Consider the following 23,192-nt stretch of genomic DNA (forward strand, 5'->3'; position numbering starts at 1 on the left):
TTCTTATTTGTACCCTCAGATCAAAACTAGATAAGAAGAAGAAAAAAAAGCCTCTCTGGTGAAATCCAGCATTAGGGTTCATCTGTGTTTCGAGGGTCACACAGACCACAAGTGAGTGTGTTATATCTCTTTTGCACACAACACAAATTTCCAATTTCCCCTCCTCAACCTCAGGCAGGCGGCTTCAGCTATGCAGCCCCAGATGCTCCTCTGTTCTCAATCTAATGCTTTTACTTCCCGCCAAAGTCTGTGTTTTATAAAGCGTCTTGGAGCGGGAGTGCTGGTGTCAGTTCATTCACCGATGCTCCCTGCATCTCCGTCGCGGTGCCCTGGAAGGGAAAATTCCCAAACAGCACCTTGAGAATCTATTTGAGTTCCACTCGAGTCTGCTCTGCAGAGTTTCCAATTTGTCTGGTTAAATCGTTAGCGGTTGAGCATCCAGCTGTGTGAAAGGAAGGCAGACACAACCGCATCAGAGAGGGCAGCAAGTTTAAGGAGTGCCTGACATCAGAGGCGGTGCACGCCACTGACAGCTGAACAAAAGCACATGGTGCCACATCTGGCTTCTAGTTAAGCATGCAGTTTCCCTCAGAGTAGCTCAGCACTATGATTATCTCGGTCCCACCGCCTTATAATGGAACAAAGAGGATTGTTGTCTAAGGATAGGCTTGGGAAACAGCAGCCCTGAGAGAGGATGAGGAGTAGAATCAGAGTCCCAATGTGATGCCAGGCAGTGGAAGGCAGGGTGTCTGGCCTGCGGGAATAAAAAGCATCTCTGAATGGAGGCGATTAGGGTGCTATCAGCTCAGTGTCATTTCCTTGCCCTGCATGCTCCTGGCTTTCCTCAGTAACCCTGTCAGTGTCCTCATAGTCACCCCACTACAGTTGGACCATGTGCTCCACAGCTGAGATTTACTGGCAGAAGAAAACCACCACAAAGTCAAGAGAAAAGAGCAGGGTGCCCCTCCAACCACAGAGTATTCGTGCACATGCTTCTCCAGTGTGTAAACACACGCATGTGACACACAAACACCATCCACTTGGTGCACGTTTTATGGAATCCAATCATGGATCCACTACGCCGCACGAAAGGGGAGGCCAGCATGTGGAATAAACAATACTCATACTAATTTCAACAGCGAGCAAGCCCAGTGGTTAGTCTCAGAAAGATATAGGTCACAAGTTCAAAATACTGAAAGTTAAAGATTCTGCCTGCTCTTTGAGTATCTCTAACCTCAAGTTTCTGGATTCACTTAGTAAGTGATGAAAACATTTGGGTTGCTCAGAGTCTAATGTAAAATCGTCTTAAATACTACTTTTTTTCTATCTATCTATCATGTGACATATAGGCTAATCAATAAATTGCACCCAGCCATTCATAATTACCTACAAGGGTCAGTCGTTGACATTTAACAATCTTAACAAAAGAGTTAACAATGGTAGAAGCTACTCATTTTTGCTTACTTTTTACTCTTAAAGTAAAATTCATTTTTTTTGAGTCCACTCAAACTATGGGCCATGTTAACTTTATACATGTTACCTCCGTTATATAGATTCAGGAAGTGCTAACTTGCTAAGTATATTGGTGCAAGAAGCGCTAACGTAAAGTAATTTAAAACATTGTGTCTGAGTCCCAGCGCAACGTAAACATAGAAAGTAGCCACCTGAATTAGCTATTGTAGCTAATAGGTCATGCTAAGTTGACACTTGCCACCTTCACTGTAGAGATTCAGGAAGCTACAGTTATCCAAATAAGTCATTTTAAACATAGTCCCTGAGTCAGACTGAACGTTAACACAGAAAGTAGCCATCTTGATTAACTATCGTAGCTAACTGAATAGGGATCTGCTTCCAGGGAAACTTGCTGGAGTTTGCGGTTCTCAAATGTCTACAGCAGACGAGACGAGTCCAAAGTTAAAGTTGCCAAGTCAGACTGGCCACATTTATGAAAAAAAACAAATACTAGTTGAATACTTGAATAAAAAGGTTTGACCCTTACTTATCACTTTAAAATGCCAAAAAGTCTAAAATACCTGAAAGTTAGCAGGGCATACAGAGAGACTTTACATCTCTAGATGAAACAGAACAGAACACTCTATGTTGTGGTTTAGGCTGATAAATTGGGTGGAGTATATTATTTTAACTTCAGCTTGAATCACTAAATCTCTGCTGCTGCAATGCGTGGGTGTGTAGCAAAATATGAAAAGCCCTTTTAAGCGAAGAAAACGCCATGTGAATGTGTAATGTTTACTCATGGTACCCAGTCGCTCAGCATGATCACAAACTTTCCTGGTTGAGCCGTTTCTATCACTGAGGTGCTAAAAGTGGAGAGTTTACATCGTTTCCAAGCGATGGAGAATCATATCAAATATTTCTCCTGTCAGTGCTCTAACAAAGGCTAAATTCACTTAGATGGTTGTAGCATCCATAGTAGGTACACTGACTCGTGTATTAGTCAGTATGCTGACTCATGCTTTAGTATTTCACTCACTTTCTCCCTTGAGCTACAGATGATACATGAATTTTACAGGTGACCAAGGAACTTTTTGAGTTCATTTTTCTGCTTTTGGCACTGTTGCCCTGTCTCTTGGCCTTGTTATTGTTATTAATTGTGGTGATAAGGACAATAAAATAGTTATATACTTTGGGAGATATGGTTATTTGCTATCTTTCTGCTTCTTATCATCAATCCTGGGTTTTACATCTGTACCAGCATATAATAACACTGTACATCTAGGGTGTAACCTTGTTCCCACCCTCCCTGATGAAACCTTTCCATACAGTGGAGTTAACATCCAGGGGTGAAAAGTGGAGGGGTGGCTGGGGGCAGTCTACCAGCTCAGACAGGTCTCAACTGGCTGCTCCTCCACCATGGCAAGCCTGTCGAGTCCAAACAGCTGACATCATCCCGCAGGAAGCCCTATTGCAAGGTGGGACCTGGGTTAGAAAAATATGCTTTGATCCAAACGGGGCCGCGAGAAGGTCTTTACAAAAAGCTTTCTAACACCTGAGTGCTGGCGGTGCTGCAGACTTTCAAGTCGGTGATAGAATGTCTTTTGTGAAGTCCAAGCCACAGAGGGATATGGATGACTGAGAGATCCACACAAGAATCCCAACACCCTTGTATACTTGTACCTGAGCAAATGGGCAATAAAATGTTTGAATCTTGGATTCATGTATGGAAATACTCTAAGATTATAAGATATACTAAATATTATATACGATATAATAACATATACAGTACAGTATGCTTCCCTTTGTTAAAACCACCTAAAATATAACCATGCATCAAAATAGCTATGGGATATGAGGATAAGATATGAGTAAACACAGCGAGATACACCATCTAGTCCTTTCTAGATTGATTGAAGTAATGCACACATCTTTTTACAATCGTGAGCATTTATATTTCATATGGCTAGACTGTCACCTTGTGGTCATGTTTGATTACTGCAACACAATCTGACTTCCTGCTCCTTTTAAATCAACTGGACTACATTTGCTCCTTAAAGGTCCAGTGTGTAACGTGTTTAGTTGTTCATTATCAAAATCTGTGTTGCCCGTTCACAAACTTGTCCTTTTGCATGAATATTTACCACCACCATCAATTCCAAGTATTCCTTTTGGCTTGAAATTTGCATTTGCATAAACTGGGGTAGATGCTCCATATTCATGAGCCATCTTGAAATATGTTAGTCGGTAAGGGACATACAGGACATGCTGCTCCGCCTTTCGTGTTTTCGCTGTCACATGATAAACTCACAGGTGCTGCTAATGCTGCTGATGGGTATCGTAGCTTCCCGGCCCCGGCAAGTTTGAAGAAGGCAACATGGAGGACCACACATATTCAAAATCCAAATTTCAGGAACAGGAGTCTTCTTCTTCGCCCAGAAGAAGAAAAAGGATTTTGAAAAGAGCAAGAGACCGGCTTTTTGAAGCGTGAAGGCTACCATAGCCGTAATACGTACTTTGAACTGCGTGGTGCGAGCGAGTTGATTGCAATATATGATCTCAACGCTAGATGGGAGAAATTCCTACACATTGGACCTTTAAGAATAACAAAAGACAAAGAAATGTACAAGAAAATACACATTTTGTTGACATGTGTTTCTTAATTCAACATAATTCACCTTTATTGAGACACCTTCCATTTTAAAACCATACAACAAATAAAGACAACAAGTGGTAGTTTGAGCACACCAGAGAAAAGCAACATTGACCAGAGTACTGCCAGAGTAAAATGTCTCTCTTTTTTTGTCCTTTAATCCACAATCCACTGCTGGAAAACACTGTCTTGCCAGCTTTTATTGGTTCTAAGTGCAGCTGGTACATTAAGTGCATGTAGTCTACGATTTAAAAAAAAAAAAAAAAGGGCGGTTCCAGAGGTGCAGAAATTCCAACCGTTCTTCCTGATTCGCTCCCATTGGTTCCAGATTTTACATCAAAGCTCCCCGTGTGGACCTGTGGTCGTCTCGAATGCTTCGGACTCCTCTTCTTTTTCTGATGAGAATAAAAGCATGAATAATATATAATCTCAAATAATAAGTCAAATATATTCCCTTTTAATATTGATAATATTGGGAAACTCAACAGTAATGGAGTACAGCAACATTTCATTAATAGCTGAATTGTGACAATGCGCAAATGATAGTTTAGTTTAAATGTGTTTCATAGGCTGTAGCATCTTTAAGCATTGTAGTGAAAAATGTAAACTTTCTGTTCAAGAAATATAAATAAGGCTACAGGTAATTAGGGTTGGGAATCGTTTTGATATTAACAATTCTGATTCCAATTCCGATTCTTTCTTTCGATTCCGATTCTTTGAGGGGTGGAGTTGAAACGGGTCACATGCTTATTTCACAGATAAGAGGAACATTTTATTTTGATTCAATGGTGGTTTACAATTTGACCGGGCTTTTTCCAACGTAAAATAAAGCCACACAACACAGCAAGCGCCTGGAAGTACGGTGGCCGCTACGGAAACCAAAACTTGTTAAATTTGGAGCCGATGGTGGCTGGGTTGGGTCAGTGGGTAGAGCAGGCGCACATATACTGAGAGCTTTATGCCTCGGCGCAGAGGTCCGGGGTTTGAATCCAACCTGTGACGCGTTCCTGCATGTCTTCCCCCTCTCTCTCCCCTTTCTCACCTAGCTGTCCTGTCACAATTAAAAAGCGGAAAAGCCCAAAATGATCAGAGTCAAAACCAAATTTTCCAAACTATTCCAATAAAAAAAATATTCCATTGGAATCGTAATTTGTGAAACAATTCCAAGCTGGAACTGGTTCTCGATGCCCAATCCTACAGCTAATATATATCTATCTATCTATCTATCTATCTATCTCGCTCTCTCTCTCTCACTAGAGCACAAATCATATGAAACCAGTCCTTAAACCAACACTAATGGTCACCTGGCTGTAGCGTTAGGACACACTCTCCATCTTGCTTCTCATAGCCACTCGAGCAGATGCACACATGGCTGCCTTTAGTGTTGACACACTGCTCGTGCTCCTTGGTGCACACCGACTCTGGCTGGGAACACTCGTCGATATCTGGAAAACACAACACAACACTGATGCAACGACTTGACTGAAACAATGTTTTCTCTTCTGATGACACACAGATACCAATATGTGGTAACATGTAGTAAAGGCAGAGACACCTTCCTCTGACCACATACGCTGTCAAATCACCAACCGGTTACAGTAAGGAGGAGGAGGAGTCACAAATTTTGGAAAGGATAAGTCTGGTGACATTTTAACTCCTTTATCAGAAGCCTAATACGTCTCATTCCTCTGAGCCACAGGGCCACATTTTTGTGCGAGGACCACCGTTGCACTGGATGACATGTTCCTTTATTGTGATGAACACAGGCAGTGTAGTATAGCTTGGTTTCGATCACATATACCATCCTGGTGATGCCATAAATACTCCGAAGCACATATAAATCAATCAGTCCGCAGCTGAAAATAGTCCCCCCATAAAGTGCTATTTACTGTTGTTTGAGTAACATAGGCTAAAAACTACGATGCCCTGTTGTTATGGACTTTTATCTTCAATAGGAACATATCATATGAGCATTGTTGATTTTGATCTCTTTTCAATATTTTAGCTACTGTTTTGGACTGTGCATTCTCCAAGACATACGTTTAATTTAGGGCTGCAACTGACGATTATTTTCATTGTCGATTAATATGTCGAATATTTACTCGATTACTGGATTGTTGTCAAATGTCCACAACTCAAAGATATTCAGTTTACTGTCATAGAGGAGTGAAGAAACTAGAAAATATATACTACATCTGTTTTTGAAATACTCCTCACACATAAAAGGAGTGAAACACATTCTAATAGTGAATTATTTACGCCATACCTGTGCAGGTGCCCTCTGTGTCTTGGTACCCACTGGCACAAGCCTGGCACTTATCAGGACCGGCTCCAGTGCAGCCGGAGCACACTTTGTCACAGGCTAAGGGTAACACGAATTTGTGAGTTTTAAATATGATAGCAGAAATACACATTACACAAGCTTTATTTCATCATGCAGTATTGTCATGTCCAAATTCTTACAGACCAAAATGTTGTGCAAAACTGAGTGAGTAATTATTACCCTCGCAGGAGTAGGAGCCTTCCGTATTAAGGCAGTATTGTTCTTCTTTACATGGAGAAGGATCTGTGGAGCACTCGTTTACATCTGTAACACATGAGATGGACCGCAGTGAGATAGACGGTGGTGTGCACAGACCATATGTTTTTGCTGTTTTGTTTTTTTTCCTGTTTCCTACATGGAGACTTTCTACTGGCCCTCTTACCAACACAGGTTTCCTGGTCATCCTCCTCCCAGCCTTCTTTGCACTCATCACAGTCCTGATTGGTCGCTCCATTGCAGATTTTGCAGGACGAGTGGCACTCTGCAGGGAGAGGTGAAGCCCGAATTCAGAATCACGACAGATTTACTTTACATGATGATGTATATTCCGTATATTAAGGTACGTGATGCATCACAGAAAACGCTGGCGGTTGATCTGTGTCGAAGTGTACCTTTGCACAGAGAGAATGTGTCGTTCCTCACTTCATTGAAGTAGCCGTCGATGCAGTCTAGGCAGAACTCTCCTTCATAGCCGTGGTCACAGCTGCACTTTCCGTTCCCTGCGCGAGTCCCGTCGCCGTCACACTTTCCATTTCCATGGCAAGGTCTGTCAGAGCCCCCCACACAGGCTTCAGAAAATAAAATCAGAACTATTAAGCCACTTTAAAACATCAGGTTCTTGGGGTTATTTGTATTAATGCATTTTTTTTTTTTTTTAAGCTACAGTATATCTAGTCTGTCAGACACAGAACCAATGTACACGCTATAAGTGCCATTTTATGTTTTATGAAAGGCTTTTTCCTCACCATTGCAGTCCGGTCCAAACATTCCCTTTGGACAGCACACTTTGATGGTTTCAATGCAGAACCATTTATGCAGATCAGGATGTTTTGTTTTCCTGTATTGCAACAGGAAACACAGGAAGACATTAGGCGTTAACTGAACCTTTTTACTACACAAATAGCTCTGTGGGTGATACCTCTGTCAGTGTGCCTAATCATGCTGAAAGGCATCAACCTGTGTGCCTTTTATTGTTTATTTGTGAAATTGACAGTTGAAATCCAACCAACTTGACATTGTGGCTGACCATGCTGGCATTTGACAATATTTGCATAAGCCAAGACCCACCTCTTGAACCACCAAGTTTCAAAATGGTCTTCGTGCTCCTCTAACATGTGATTGCACTCGAAGCTGCTGCTGTCACACAGCCCCTCCACGATCTCCATCAGACGGATCTCGCTGTAAAGGAAGCAACGAGATGAATGTTTGGAAGTTTAAAAAAAAAAGGGGGTGGAGGGAGGTAGAGATGAGCATGTGCCACAACATAAACTGTGTGATAAAACAGAGGTTTGTTGCACAGCTCTGTGTAAATGCAGGAAAACGTCTGCTAGATCCTTGCTACCAAATGCTGCAGTTTGAAAGTTTGCCTATGCCACCAAGCCACTTGAGCACACAGTCAGTTATATTCTAATGCATGCTGCTTATCTAGAACTTTGATAAGCTTAATTGTACCAAGTACAACAGCCGGCAGCTCTGGTGCAAAGCAAACAGCTAGGATGACCGGTTCCTGTGGCAGGGTGACCTGGACATGACAGGATGATGCACTGTCTCACCTTGTCTCATATTTAGACAGTTTTCTCTCCTCCCAGGCTGTGTTGCCTCCGCCAAAGTTCTGCTTTGCTGTTCTGTCAAAGCCCTAAAATACAAAAATAGTGTCACCGTTTGTACAGAAAGAAACAGGGCAAGGTGTGAAATAAGTTAAAGATATGGTGGCCGACAGGGGCAAACACACTGCAACTTGATGAAACACACACAGACACACACACACACACACACACACACACACACACAGGCATGTTTCAACATTAAGGGTAGTAGGAAACATTCACAACAACAACTTAGAGCAAGATAGCAATATAATGACAGACAACACAAAGGGGAGGTTTATTAATGTTCTCTTACCTTGTTGAAGTTATCAGTAATTCTCTGACAGGTAGAACAGGCGCTTTTAAAATCTCTCTTAGCGTAGGTGACTTGAAAAAGTAAAACAATAGTGACACACGACAATAGCCGCAGTAGCCGCAGCTCTGGACCGGTGGACAGCATCTCAGCCGATCAATTCAGACACCGTTTCATAACACACGCTTAATGCACACACAAGCAAGCTTACAACTAGCGCTACACGGTTTCGGACACATCTAAATGAGCGGTTCCTAACATTAAATCTAAGTTGGCGTTATCTATGCAAAGCGCAACAAATTGGTATTTACATGCCGGTTGTAGAAAAAAACAAAAAACCCCGATGCGTTTTTAGATTTCCGCGTCAGCCTCTTGGTCGAATTGTGGCTTGCGCTCATTTGCTGGGATTGGCTGTCAAATACATCTACAACCAATTACAAGCCGCCACGCGCGGGACAAAGAGCTCCTTTCCCCACGTGGAAAATTCTGGATTTCTAATTGTAGTATTTAAAATAATTTAGTTTTTCCCGTTGAAGGGCGTTTTAGACAGAATTTCTAAACAAAATCTGTATCCCACTAGTAGAAAAGGTGTTAATAATTTTAGCGATATAAAAACATGTTTGCTTCCTGTCTTGACCGGAAGTGATACACATCACACACATCTTTCAGCTGTCATGGCTGAAAAGAGGAATGCTTCAGGGCTGCAACTGCTGCCTTTATTAATAGCTGTGGCTCTTTTGCATTTATTCATTTGTCCGTTCACAAAAGTTGAGGAGAGTTTTAATTTACAAGCGGCGCACGACATTCTGTATCACAGGCTTAACTTTGACAAGGTAAGCAGGTGTTACTAGGTGTGCTAACAAGCTAACTATGCACAGCACCAGTGAATGAATGGAATAATTATTTTTAAATCAAACGTTTGTGAATACGGTACACAAACCATACAGACAGCACCGTTAGCACAGTTAGTATGTCGTTTAGAGCTTCTCAGTTTTAGCATTTGTTTGCATGTAAAAAGAGGGTACATTGAATAGATTTTAATAAATGAATACTTCATGCAAAACAAAGCCATGAGTAAGATGGAAAAAAAAAAATATGAGGAAACTTCTAGTGTTTAGAGAAGCATTGTGTCCGGTTAGTCAGTGAAATGAATGCTGAATTATTCCTGCTATTAGCTATAACTAATATCACTATCAAATTGAATTGTGCCGATTTAAAAACGTATGTGGTATATCATTATCATAAAGAAGGTGCATTTCATATCTGAAAAAAAACCAGTGTCAATTTTATTTGGAGAGTCCCAAATCAGTGGTTTTACAGAAACATTAAAATTGAATCATACAATCAAACTACATTGGGGTATGCACTTACATCATATATTGCATCTGTTCTAAAACCATGCAGGTATTCATTATAATTGTCAAATTCATATAAAAATCTCAGCTCAAGATTCATTTAGTAGCTGTTTTTTGGGATGAAGATCTGGCATCTGCTGCTGAAGACCATGTGGTATGATTGAGAGCTCCAGGTCAGCTCTATTGAGATCTGTCTGTGTTGGTGTTGTTGAGACCAGAGCCTGTGCTGTCTTTCAGTATGACCATCACGAGTTCCCTGGTGTGGTGCCACGGACTTTCCTTGGCCCTCTGTTTCTCTCCATCCTCTGCTCCCCTGTTGTGTTTCTGTCCTCTCTGCTGGATGCACCGAAATTCTACACACAGCTGACAGGTAAATCACTAATATCTCACTAATTGGTACTAGAGATGGTCCGATACCATTTTTTTGCATTCCGATACCTGAACTTGCGTATCGGCCGATACCGAGTACCGTTCCGATACCAGTGTGTCATATATTTTATTATGTTTTAACAACTGTATACTACTATCCCTGTATGGATGTGATATTATTTCTATCTTTGTTGTCGGTCTATCTCACTCTTTGTGAAACATGAACGCCACAGAACTTTCTTTTATTATCCAGTCTGACAGTCAGTTATAACGGAAAAAGAACATAAATAAACTACTTTAACGTAGATTTTCTTTAGGGCTTTATTATGTGGTATCGGAATGGTGCATAAACTCCAGTACTTACCGATACCAGTGTTTTAGGCAGTATTGGAGCCGATACCGATCCTGGTATTGGTATCGGAACATCTCTAAATGGTACTTTACAATCCAGTGTTACGATACAACTTTATTATCAGTTTACACTGAAATTCATTCTGCGTTACCGAGCAGGTAAGAAAAAAAAAAAAAAGAAAAGAAAAATGAAAAAAAAAAAGAAAAGAAAAATACACACAAGTTAGACAACAATTGCACACATAGTACAAAAGATGAAAACACATCAACAGCCATGACAAAGAAACATGTTTAATGATATCCTCGGATCCAGATCTTAATTGGCAGCGCACCGATTTTGGTTTAGCAACAGGATAGACTGATGTATAAAAGAGTTTTTGAGCATGTTGTGTCTAAATGAAGGGACTCTAAATCGCCAATGTGGTTTTAAACAGTTTAAACAAATGCGTTCTCTTGATGTGTTCTGTGCAGTCCGAGCTTCCCTGGGAGTGTGTGTTGTCGGTGCACTGTGGCACATGCAGAAGGAGGTGAGGAGGCAGTTTGGCTCCACAGTTGCGGGGCTCTTCTGTCTGATGTGTGCTTCTCAGTTTCACCTAATGTTCTACAGCACCAGGACGCTCCCTAATGTATTTGCACTGCCAATAGGTAAGATACACGGGTAATAATCACCATAAGGGTTCCTGCACGCTGCCTGCGTGGCGTGAGCGTGGCGTTTCTGTTGCGTGTCAGTTGCGTAGCGGCTGCGTGCCGTTTTCTATGTCTTTGCACACCAGAAACGTGTCTGACGCGGCGCTGCTGCTGCTAGCCTTGTCTGTACACGTGTATGTTTCCCATTGATAAAATGAAATAATAGCGTGTTCTTCAACTTTATTTTGTCAATATTTTTGCGTTTGTAAAAGCGTTTGCACTACCCTACCCCACCCACTTGTATTTATTTATTTACAGATGTACATACTGTAATTACACCTATACATAGCCATATTCTACTGCTCTTCATACTAATCACCCCGCACATACTTATTCTTACTATTCTTATGTTACCACACTGCACATAGCTGTACATACTGTACATATCTGTCTATATGGTTCATTCAGTATATCCATATTTATTGTTTTTCTTACTATTTATTCTGTTAATACAATGCATATATCTATATTATTCATACTACTAGTATAATGTCACTGCTACCACATTGCACATTTCTGTACATGTTGTTCATACATTGTTCATATTGCATAGCCATATTTATTCTGCTCTTATTACACTGCAATATTTTTATTGTCCTGCCTATGCACTACCTGTCTTTACTCTGTATATCACATTGCACTTTTCTGCTTTTTTTTTGCACTTCTGGTTGGACACAAACTTTGTACTTGTACACTGCACAATGACAATAAAGTTGAATCTAATCTAATATATATATTTTTATATTTCAATTCCCTTTCCTGAGATAATAAAGTCCATGTTATTGTTTTATCAGAATCCAATTTGAAATACAATTTTACAAAGGAGTTTAACAGATTTTTTTATTTTTTATTTATTAAATGTATTCCGTGTCAAAATGACATATAAACATCTTTTCGTATTCTATTTTGCCTGGAAACGCTTCCAACACGCTTGCGTGTCGCGTGGAAAATAGGCGTCGGTCCTATTTCTAGCATGCACGCGTTTTCGGCGCGGCTCGAGCCTGTGTGACATGCTCACACAGGCAGTGTGCAGGAGCCCTAAGCCAGACACTCTGGATTCTTTTTCTGTTTTCCTAAATAAGCGAGTAACTCTTCTTGATGAAAGTACATTTTTCCCCTCAGTTCTGGTAGCGTTCACATCGTGGATGGCTCAGAAATACGGCCGGTTCATCAGCCTCTCTGCTTTAGTCATCATTGTGTTCCGGTCAGAGCTCTGCATCTTCCTGGGTCTCATGTTACTGACATCACTGTTGAGCAGGAAGCTAGGACTGCTGCAGCTGCTTTATTATGCTGTTCCCGCTGGGATCTTGTCACTGGGTGAGTAGTCAACGTACAGTATATGAATAGTACATAATCAATAAACAATACAATGTCTCTGCTGTCCAAACAGTTTTTGATTTCCTTTTGTCTTTAACAGCTCTGACGGTGGCCGTTGACACCTTCTTTTGGAGAAAGTTGTTGTGGCCTGAAGGTCAGGTTTTGTGGTACAACACTTTTCTCAACAAAAGTTCCAACTGGGGAATATCCTTTTCATTTACTCGAGTACACTCCCACTCATGTGTGTGTGCATTTACTTTAACTTTTTGTTAATTTACTGCCACTGAAAATCACCGAGGAGGATCTCCACCGCGCCGTTTTCCTTGACTCTCTTCTCCCCAGTAAACCTCTCCCTTTCTGTGGTACTTTTACTCTGCCGTGCCCCGCGCCCTGGGCTGCACGCTGCTCTTCGTCCCCCTCGGCCTCCTGGACCGGCGGATGAGGCTGCTGCTGCTCCCCACCGTGGGCTTCATCCTCATCTATTCGCTGCTGCCCCACAAGGAGCTGCGCTTCATCATATACACCTTCCCTGTGCTCAGCTTGGTGGCTGCCCGAGGCTGTTCTTTCATGTTAAGTCCAAATACGTTACAGCCAATGCTTGCATTTGAGAATACAGGGCAGGAAATTTATATTTTATCAAGCAACAGCAGTGTCTGATGGATTGCAAAACAAACCAAGATACCCTCATTGCTTTACAAACCAACAGAAATAGATGAGGAAGCTGAGAAAATGGACTTGCTTAAGTAGCAGCACAACCAGCAGCAACATGCTTGGCTGGCAGATGTTGATTATTTCTCGTTATTCCCAGATGTTATGCAGTGCCATCATAAGAAAGACATCTTGTGTCAACGGTGTAACAGTGTGTGAGGTGTGACATTGCAAAAGCTATTGCTCACTTCCTTTTTCCTTTGTGCTTCAGTTTGTGCAACTACCGGAAATCCTGGATGTATAAACTGGGCTCTGCAGTTGTGGTTGGCCAGCTGTTGACCAATGCAGCGTACTCTAGTATTAGTCTCTACGTTTCCCACCACAACTACCCAGGGGGCCGAGGAATGCAGGAACTACACAAGCTGTTGCCAGTCACAGCAGGTTGGAATCACTTTCAGCACAATTTTTATTTGTAGGGAGTTTCTATAACACTATTAATTCTTGCCACCTTTGAGATTAGCTAATGATTTAACCATTTAAAATGTGGAAAAAACACGATCATATCTGCATGTGGTATGCAAGTTTAGCGGTACTTTTTAAGCTTGCCTTTTTTATTTATTTTTCTATGTTGTGCAAGTATCTCAACTAAACTTTATTTATGTGCACATGTATGGAACCCATATTAGCAGGGTTCAACCAATACTTTTTCATGACTTTTTGGCAAATTTCCATGACTATGTATTCCTGAAAATGTCAGTCGACATTATACAATAAGAATAAAAATCTGTGTTAAAGTTTACCCTAAGAGGTTTAACAATAAAATGAAAGAAAATTTATGTGGTTCATAGTGGGATTCATAATATCGCGCCCCGAATAGAACGTTGAGGTTAAGACAACGTGAAAATACATTTATTAATCACATATTATTAGGCCTGGAATTTGCATTTTTCAAATTCCAAAACTTTTCCAGGTTTTTTCAAAACGTATGAACCCTGTATTAGTATGATTTAACTATTTTAATTGTGGCTAAGAAAAATGAATCTTGGCTTTTTTACTTTCTCAGTAATCATACAAAATACTGTGTACTGCCAATCGGTGAAAGCATGCATGAAAGCTTTGTTCAGTGTTCTCACATTGTTAAACAATGCCTCTGTCCCCTCAGATGTCTTTGTTCATATTGACACATATGCTGCTGAAACTGGAGTATCTCGCTTCTTAGAGCAGAACAGAACCTGGAGGTGAGTGTATTTTTCAGTGTTTTGAACTCAAATTAGTCACAAATAATACCCAATATTATCACTTTTGTAATACAATCACTTCTATTTTTTTTTTTGTTTTTTTGTTTTTTCAACAGATATGACAAACGTGAGGACCTGAACCACACGAATCCTGACATGTGCAAAATGTACTCCCACCTACTGATGGAGGCTAATGTCACCAAGATACAGCTACTCCAGGACACCCATCAGCCTCTGGCCTTCATTGAAGGGTACAGCAACATTGCCTTTGACGCGTTTCACTTTCCGCCTGTCAGTGTGCGATTAGAGAGAAAAGCCGTGCTCATGGAGAGAAAGATTGCAACCGGACAACAAAAAGAGTGACTTTAACAGGAATGTGTTGGATTAAGGCATTTTTAGTGACCAAAAAAAATAAGACTAAAGGCGACCCAAAGCAGTGTTCTCAAGGGATATAATGGGATAGGTTGGAATATTATTTGTATGAAAAGAATACCATGGGTCCATCATGCGTCTCATTCACCTACAGATCTACTGCTGACATGTGCTACCCAAGTAGATAAATCTGTTGCATTGAACTGTCATACATCTTTTCTGATGTTTGAAATGGTTCTTTCTTCTCATACTGATGTGTAATGCATTACTTTTCTCATGAATAGCAAGCAAAGAATTCCATGTTTTCTTGCAGACAGGAAACCATTATCTCAGACAGCTTTGTGTCTTTTTTTTTTTACCTCAGGCTGTTATTTGTATATTTTGTAAAATAGATTTTATAGATGAATAAAGCTGAAACTGAGTGGAGGAAACCAGATTCCTAAATTGTACCTTTTGTTTCAAGCGTGCACATGACCGATCTATATCTGATCTAATTGATAACCAAAGGAAAACCTCTTTGATATTGCATAAGGAAAACCTTTATTTAAAAATGACCACAACATTTGCATGGTTCCAGTCTCAATGCTAAAACATTTATCAAATTAGGTTCAGAAGTCATTTAATATAAAAATGTACAGTACATCGTTTTACTCGATAATAAACCCATAATTTAATCCCCTGGACATAAACTTAAATTGTGCTTAAGAGACAAATTGTATATTCCAAACAAACTGCTTATTCTGAAAATACAGCAATATTATACATGATCTTATTAAAAACATTTCAGCAAGTAAAAAAAAAAAAAAAAAAAAAAAGTCTATATCTAAATGACAGTACCATGAGCCACAAATTCACAATGAAAATTAAATAACATTAACTTAAAACATCTTTCAGTCACAGCATTTATTTCTGGGCCATCATTCGGAAAACAACTCTGCGTCTATCTTTTAGTACACAATAATCAAAAAAGCATCCTGACGTGATCTGCGCAATTTAACAAAAATATTTACAGCATTTTGACCTGAAGTAGTTTTGAATAAGGCACAAGGAGAGAGTAGACACAGAAAAAAAAATAATAAAAACATTGATTTACAAGCAAACACATTATCACCAACCCCTACAGCTAGAAAACCCTCCCTCCCTGATACACTTTTTACTGAGACTTTTCATCACAACAGCTCCAAAGTGTTTAACAGTAGTACACAGAATAAAATAAAAACCTCCAAATCCGGCCTTTGCAGTGAGAATCAATCAGTGTTTAAATCAATATTTTACATTTTGACCAACAGAAACCCCCCCCATTTCACAGCTATGCAACTTGGTCCTTGATAAAGGGTTTAAGTTAATGCTCAGAAATAATCAGTACTGAAAATAAATCAAAGGGAGGTTGACTTTGAGGAACAGCAGACCCTCCATGTTTTCCAGTAAAGGCCTGGGCTGATTTAGGGCACAGTTGACACTAGCTGTGCTGAACAGTGTCTCTGCTGGGACGATGCTGGGAGGGCAGCCCACGTAACGGGCGGCTACTTTGGCAAGATCGGGCCACAGGAACTTTTTCAGGTTCCAATAGTCGAGGGGGTCACAGCTTTGATCAAGGATGTCTTCCTCGAGGTACTCCAGCACTGCCAGCTCTGAGGACTTTGGCTTCTCCTCGTGTTTTATCTTTTGTCGGATGTCGGCCATAAGGGACCAGAGGTTGTCCTTGTTTGGGTGGGAGGTGTTGGACGACAAGGGGGCCTCGTTGCAGCCGTTGGGCAGCGGAGGCTGAACTACAGCTGAGGTAGTCGAGGACAAGTCCAGCTCCCGGATCAGATCTTGTTTGCATTGCTCAGCTTCTTCCTCTGTGAACAACGACGTCTTGTATCGTGGGTCCAGCATGGTCGCCCAGGTGTTTCGCGGGTCGTGCAGAGTTGCCGACATTTTGCTCACCATGGCTTCCTTTAGAGACTTCAGCATGTTGTCTATGCCCACTGTTTCATCAAACAGCAGGTCTATCTTTCTGTTGAGGATGTGAATGAGTGGTATCACTTGTCCCAGAGTGGCAGTGCGGTTGCTCATCTCCCTGCAGGCGACTTCGAAAGGTTTCAGTGCATTGCAGACCGACAGCATCACCTCCCACTGATCGCAGCTGATCATTTCCCTGAAATTGCACTCGATCGACATCTCGTCGATGGCTTTCTTCTGTTCCACCAGCCGCTCCAGCATGAAAAAGGAGGTCCTCCATTTGGAAGGAACATCCTGAATGAGTTGGTTCTCAGGCAGCTGGTGCACCCTCTGGAGCTCAGCCAGCTTCTCCTTGGCCTTTGCCGAGCGGTGCACACGTTCACAGATCTTCCGTGCGATACTCAGAAGGTTCTGAACCATTCTCTGGCTCTTTATGGCTTCGCTAACAATGAGGTCTATAGTGTGTCCAAAACACTGCATGGTGACATGGCCATGGTCCTCCAAGGTGTTTCTGATGGTGGTGTTATCAGTTACAGTGAACCCCTTTTTCAGCCCTGATGAGGTGATCCAGGAATCCCACAGATACTCCAGCTGCTTTGGGATGTCGTGCATATCGTGATCACAGTCTATTTGTGAGACACTTAGGAGAGCAGAGCAGTGGAAGTCCTGACCCTGGGGCCTGACACTTGACTCGTACGTTGCCCAGTGGGCAGTGAGGGTCAGGTATTCCCTTGTCTGGCTATTGACCCAAATACTTGTCGTGAAGTGGACAACACCACCTTCAGCCTCTTTCAGGTGGGTCAGCACAACGTCCTTCACCCGTTCGTACATGTCTGGTATGGCAGTGCTGGTAAAGTAGGAAGAAGGTGGTAGAGAATACTGAGGCTGGAGGTACTCTAGCAGTCTGTTTAGTCCAGCATTCTCCACCATAGCTGATGGCTGAAGATCCAGTGCGAGCATTTCTGCGATTAGTTTGGTGATTTTTTTGGCAACCGGGTGGCGTTCGTCAAACCTCTCACGGCTCTGTTCCGTTTCATAAACGGAAGTGTCCATGAGCTCTTGTTTAACATGAATTTCAGCAGATGGCACATCACCTGAGATAGTATTGTTACTTTCAAGAACATGTCCATGAAACCTCTGCATGTGCCTGAAGAGGCAGCTTGTGCCAAGGTTTGTAGTCTTTTTGCCTCTGCTAATTGTGCGGCCACAGTGCAAACAAACCACCTTTGTGGGGTCAGTGGGTGAAATGGAGAAATGGTTCCACAGTTTTGACGTCTTTTTACTGAAAACGGGCAGTGTTTGGGGCTTTTTCTCGCTGGCACGGCTCTCAGTTTCTTTGGTCGAAACTGCGTCCGTTGCGGTGAGATTGGTGTAAGGATGAGGGGAGGATTCCTTCTCATCTGTGCTTTTTTGGTTTTTGAGGACGTCTGGGTGGCGTCTCATCAGATGCCTCATCAGACAGCTTGTACCAAAGTCGCCGCGTTTCCCCCGACTGATGACACATGGACAGTAACGGCACAGTGCTTTTAACTGGTCCACTGGGGACACTATGAAATGGTGCCACACTTCAGATTTGACCCGTTTCATGATCTTCTTGTTTTGCTGGAAAACTGAATGATCCTGATTGAGGCTGGGGCCCTCAGAGAGGTCGCATGGTGAGGAAGTTAAGGGTGTATCCTCCCCCTGAGTTCTGAAGGAGAGATTGAGAGAGGACTCCTGCCCTGAGAGATGCATCGCCTCATCAGATTCCTCTTTTAAATCCATGCTTTCCCCCATGCTTTGGGGTAATTCATCTGATATGGTTTCTGGTGAGGATGGAAGAAGGGGTGATTCTTTCTTTACTTCCAGTGGATCGTGTAGATGAGTGCGGGACAGTAGTGAAGGCGGGTTTGTATAGGGTGGGGGAATGTGATTGCCCTGTCCATTTTCCTCAATGACAACCTCTTTGTGGGCCCTCCACATATGGCGAATAAGACAGCTTGTCCCTAGATCCTTCCCATTTTTACCCCTGCTGAATTCATTCATGCAATGGATACATACTGCTTTGGAATTGTCAGCAGGTGACAGGTAGAAGTGTTTCCATACAGCGGATCTCCGGCGGGAACTTGAGCTTTTTGGGGTCCCAGGGAGGCGCTCGGGCCCACCGTCTGACATATCTTCAAGGTTGTTGTCATTGGAATGTGAGGATGAGAGCGTGCTGCAAACGGCGTCAGTGTTGGCATACAGTTCTAGTTTTGGTTCAACTTTGGGTAACACTTCTTTGGATGAAAGATCTGAATTTTCAGCTGAGGAGGTGGACGGCGAAGTGTTCTTTGAGGCAGAAGAAACGACGCTATTGGTCAAGTCTCCGTTTTTTGGTGAGTTTGGGGATGGAGGTATCAAAGATGAGGCAAGGGAGCTAGTCAGATTATTTGAGGACGCGTCGGCTCCGTCTTGTAAAAGCACAGTGGGGTGAGCCCTTCGTACGTGCCTCATTAAACAACTTGTACTGAGGTCTTTCTCATTCTTACCGCGGCTGAACTCTTTCATGCAGTATAAACAGATTGCTTTGGTACTGTCTCGTGGTGATATGCAGAAATGATTCCACGCGGGAGATTTTTTCCTCGGGTTGGTATTACTCCTCATAGATGACAGAAGGCTCTGAGTGACAGCATCCATGGCAACATCATAAAGGGTGCTTGTGTATCCACTTAGTAAATTACTATACTCCTCACCGTCTCTAGTTACAAAAGGGCCAACCGAGCTACCGAATCCTAGCCTTTCATCGTCCTGGGTTTCCTCATCCATTCCGTTTGCATCCCCAGTCTCCTCTTTGATATGTTGACTTGCGTCATTTCCATTTTCATAATTTTCATTCTCCATATGTCCCTCAGTATCAGTGTTTAGGCATTTGTTTGAAAGGGTGGGGGAAGCTGGGTCAGTCTCACTTGCTTTGTCCGACTCCAACTGTTTGTCATCCTGAGGAGAGGAAGGGGGAGAGTCTTTATCCAGTGTTATTGAGGAACAAGCAGGGGACTTTGCATCCACAGTGTCATGAGGGTTAATGCTGTAGGATTTGAACACATAGCCATCCTGACCCTCAATTTTTAGGCATGTCCCTTTGGCCTCTCTTTTTTTACTTTCCATGGAGCCATTAGGTTCACTGACCGTATCCTCACGCTTGTGAGACACCTCCTCCTCCCCATCCATGGCAGCAGCCCAAGGGTTTCTGTAGAATAGTCAGGTCTGCGTTGTCAAATGTAATTTATTTGTTCAGGTGTAGTCATCGACACTGCAGCGCTCAAGCAGGTGTTGTGATGAGTGTGTGGCTGCCCGGGACACAGGGTGCCTGCTTGTCCCTCTCCATTTATGACTGAAGTAGTCCCACCTCTCCCCACACAACCTAGAGAAAGGGAGAGAGTAAAACACATCAAAGTGTATTCTTAAGAAATAACAAGACTCCAAAACAACCGGTAATACAGGTATGCTGCGATGACACTTAAGTCCTGTACACGACGCTTTACTTTCATTCTTATTTTTCCATTACTGACTTAACAGGCTCTTTGTACAAGGTTTGGCAGCAACAAAATGATAACAAAATCAAAATGTTAAAAGTCACAACTCTAAAACCAAGTTTCATAAAATGTCTGTATTGACCACTTTGATTTACCTTTGCAAGCAACTTTAAGGTAATGGACAGGTTTTAATTTGCAAGTTGACAAGCACTGTCCGAACACAGTGGTAGTCGCTGTGAGGCTACACTGTCTTATTTACATAAGCAGGTTCAGCCGGGCCCTAAGGTTCTCCACTTTCACGGACATTTTCAGGATTTGGCTCTGAGCTTAAATATGCAAATCAAGAGCGGGAACACCCAACACCTCTCCATGCTGCTTCCACAGAACTGTTGCTCAACTCTGTAAAATTTCTGGATTATAATAGCGTGCGTTTACTCATCCCCACAAATGTAATACTCTCTTGCCACCCCTTCAAACTGTATGCAAACATTTTCATATTCAGTTGGATATCATGCTTACCAGGGAACATGTTTTACTGTCAAATTAGAATTTTCAGTTTTGGGACTTTTATCTGTATGCTAACGCCGGTAACTTTTTTCTTATCACATTCAATTATCTGTAACAGCCTCATAGTACAATAGATCTATGCACAACTGAAAATGTGCTTCAACACTGAAACACTTCAGCAGCCGATTAGCACATATTGAGGAACTGATGACTAAAATCAGTTAGGCGGTAGTATCTGGCAGGAGAAAAAAAACCTAGTGTCTTATGTTAGTAGAGTAGAAACAGTCTACTATTTTGCCGTAACATTAGAATCATTAGACTATGAATACACGATCAGCACCACAATGTCAAAAATAAGGATCCTGTCATTAGGTTAGAATATTGTTTTTGTTTGAACTGTTTTAGAGAGGCGTTTCTAATATTTTGTCTACCCTAATTGATATAAATGGGGCGATCAAAATATAAAATAAAAACACCTCAATATAATGCAATACAGTTAAACAGCACCACAATCTACAGCCTCTAAAATGACCACTGAGTTGAATAAACATCTCTCGAACACAAAAAAAAGTGACCATGAACTAGTCTTCATGAAAGTGCTCTGCAGGACTGTTATTAATATAAGACTGCCTTAGTTTTAGCTAGGAGTTCATATTAAACTAGTAACTAGGTGAATATGGTGTATATTTCTGTTAACAAGTCTCTCTGTACCTTGATCGCAGGTAGGCTGCGGGGTCAGGTCAAATGTGATGTGTTAAGAATAGCCAGTGCATTACTTTGCACTGAATGATAGGTCTATGTACCAGTACCTTATTTATGTCAGTAAGAATTCTGTTACTACAGACCAATGTCATCAAGACCAAGTGTATTGTACTTACAGCATAACATAAGATAATATATTGAGACAACACTACTTAACAACACCAACATTTAGTTTAACTTTTTACAATACGTGAGCAAACAATAACGTTACAGGCGATACCTATGTGAACAGTAGCATAAGTACACACAGGTTTTCACCTAGTCTAATTTATACACACAAAAAAACGGTCATAAAAATAATCGCTCATTCGTCTAAATCTAGCTAACCTCGCGAATTTTACCAACATTAAAACAATTGTATCCTTGATTATTAATACGTTCTTTCAGTTAAGTAGGCATTAAAGCGACTTATTAAGTGAGCAGTGACAACAGTTTTTCCGGGTTTGGCTTAAGTGCTAGTCAGGAAGATGCGAGGGGACAGCATAAAATAGCCAACGCTGATTAGCTTTCATCTTCACATAACACACCAACTTATAAATGGCCCTATCTATATGCCGGTTTACGAGTTACGCCCCACTGAACAGCTAACACAAATCACGAAACGTGTGCGACCCTCATACCAGTAAATAACATAATGAAACATTGTTGGCAGTAACGCTAGCTACATCATCAGTAAACACCACGGCGGCTATCCTGGTGCTAACGTTAACTGGGTTAGCCGCAGATCTAGCTAGCTAATAAACAAACACACAAAACCAACACAGGTTCAACACTTCGGTCACATAGATTTGTAGCACAAAAAAATTCAAGACAATGCAACTTCTATCAACTATCATTAACGTTGCAATAGCCCGTGTAGTAAATTTCGGACCATACCACGATTGCTAGCTGGTTAGCTGCCAGCTAGGCCACACACAGGACACACTAGCTAACCTGGCGAGGCAGAACCCAGCCGTGGCAACACAAGAACCACACGGGATCCGAATCAGGCCAGCTCTCACCACGACGTCCAGGCCACATTAAACCCTCCTCAGACATGTACATGTGCTCAGTATACTTACTGTGAAGTATGACGGTGTGATCACTTGGTTTCGGTTCCTAAACAGTTAAATATGACACATTTGATTGATCCGGAGGGGGGTTCACTTTGTTGCTTTTGTCTGCTAGCAGTTCACGTTCGGCCGAAGCAGCTCCACACAGCGTCGGACGGAAGGAACATGTTTTAATGATGTCACCGGGCGCAGGGTCTTCAGTAAAGCGAAGGGGCGGGGGGTCATCCATTTAAGCAATCACATAACCGTGCATTACCTTGTCTTTTCACTCACTCAAGATCAATTATTAATTATTAAATAATATTTAAATAACAGATTGAGTGGTCTTTTGAGATCTGTTACTTATACATAACAAGCGAGAACATGCTATTCATGATAGGTTAACTTAACTTGTGAACATTTCATTAAAGTAACCATTTGTACTGTAACGTCAGTAATAATAATAATAATAATAGTAATCATAATAATACTACGTAATAACATGTGGTTGAACAGTTGATACATTATCATGGATGTATTAAGTAAATTATAGTTAGCCAAGAAATTGCTT

General features: G+C 41.7%; 3 protein-coding genes across 5 annotated transcripts; 1 reads left to right on the forward strand and 2 right to left on the reverse strand.

The window, feature by feature from the left end:
- Window positions 1-4,103: 4,103 nt before the first annotated feature.
- creld2 (cysteine-rich with EGF-like domains 2) lies at window positions 4,104-8,935 on the reverse strand. The gene is made up of 10 exons (XM_031284915.2): window positions 8,550-8,935; window positions 8,201-8,283; window positions 7,716-7,826; window positions 7,394-7,485; window positions 7,040-7,216; window positions 6,811-6,909; window positions 6,609-6,692; window positions 6,372-6,467; window positions 5,410-5,550; window positions 4,104-4,500 (listed from the first exon to the last, which is right to left on the reverse strand). Exons 1-10 carry the CDS (start codon window positions 8,691-8,693, stop codon window positions 4,442-4,444), a joined length of 1,086 nt encoding a protein of 361 aa, XP_031140775.1. The 5' UTR covers window positions 8,694-8,935; the 3' UTR covers window positions 4,104-4,441.
- Window positions 8,936-9,163: 228 nt separating this feature from the next.
- Window positions 9,164-15,220, forward strand: alg12 (ALG12 alpha-1,6-mannosyltransferase). Its single transcript, XM_031284914.2, has 9 exons — window positions 9,164-9,379; window positions 10,139-10,271; window positions 11,093-11,266; window positions 12,431-12,625; window positions 12,726-12,829; window positions 12,971-13,194; window positions 13,545-13,714; window positions 14,436-14,511; window positions 14,628-15,220. Exons 1-9 carry the CDS (start codon window positions 9,221-9,223, stop codon window positions 14,872-14,874), a joined length of 1,482 nt encoding a protein of 493 aa, XP_031140774.1. The 5' UTR covers window positions 9,164-9,220; the 3' UTR covers window positions 14,875-15,220.
- Window positions 15,221-15,402: 182 nt separating this feature from the next.
- zbed4 (zinc finger, BED-type containing 4) lies at window positions 15,403-22,817 on the reverse strand. 3 transcript variants are annotated; one of them, XM_035996370.1, is made up of 3 exons: window positions 22,652-22,817; window positions 19,975-20,209; window positions 15,403-19,785 (listed from the first exon to the last, which is right to left on the reverse strand). In XM_035996370.1, exons 2-3 carry the CDS (start codon window positions 20,014-20,016, stop codon window positions 16,243-16,245), a joined length of 3,585 nt encoding a protein of 1,194 aa, XP_035852263.1. In that variant the 5' UTR covers window positions 20,017-20,209; window positions 22,652-22,817; the 3' UTR covers window positions 15,403-16,242. The 3 variants fall into 3 exon arrangements, with proteins under 3 accessions (XP_035852263.1, XP_031140772.1, XP_035852262.1); XM_031284912.2 differs by having other exon boundaries at window positions 15,403-20,209; XM_035996369.1 differs by having other exon boundaries at window positions 15,403-20,209; window positions 22,524-22,810.
- Between the last annotated feature and the right edge of the window lie 375 nt (window positions 22,818-23,192).

This window comes from Sander lucioperca, chromosome 20, assembly GCF_008315115.2.
Source record: "Sander lucioperca isolate FBNREF2018 chromosome 20, SLUC_FBN_1.2, whole genome shotgun sequence".
NCBI classification, from domain to species: domain Eukaryota; kingdom Metazoa; phylum Chordata; class Actinopteri; order Perciformes; family Percidae; genus Sander; species Sander lucioperca.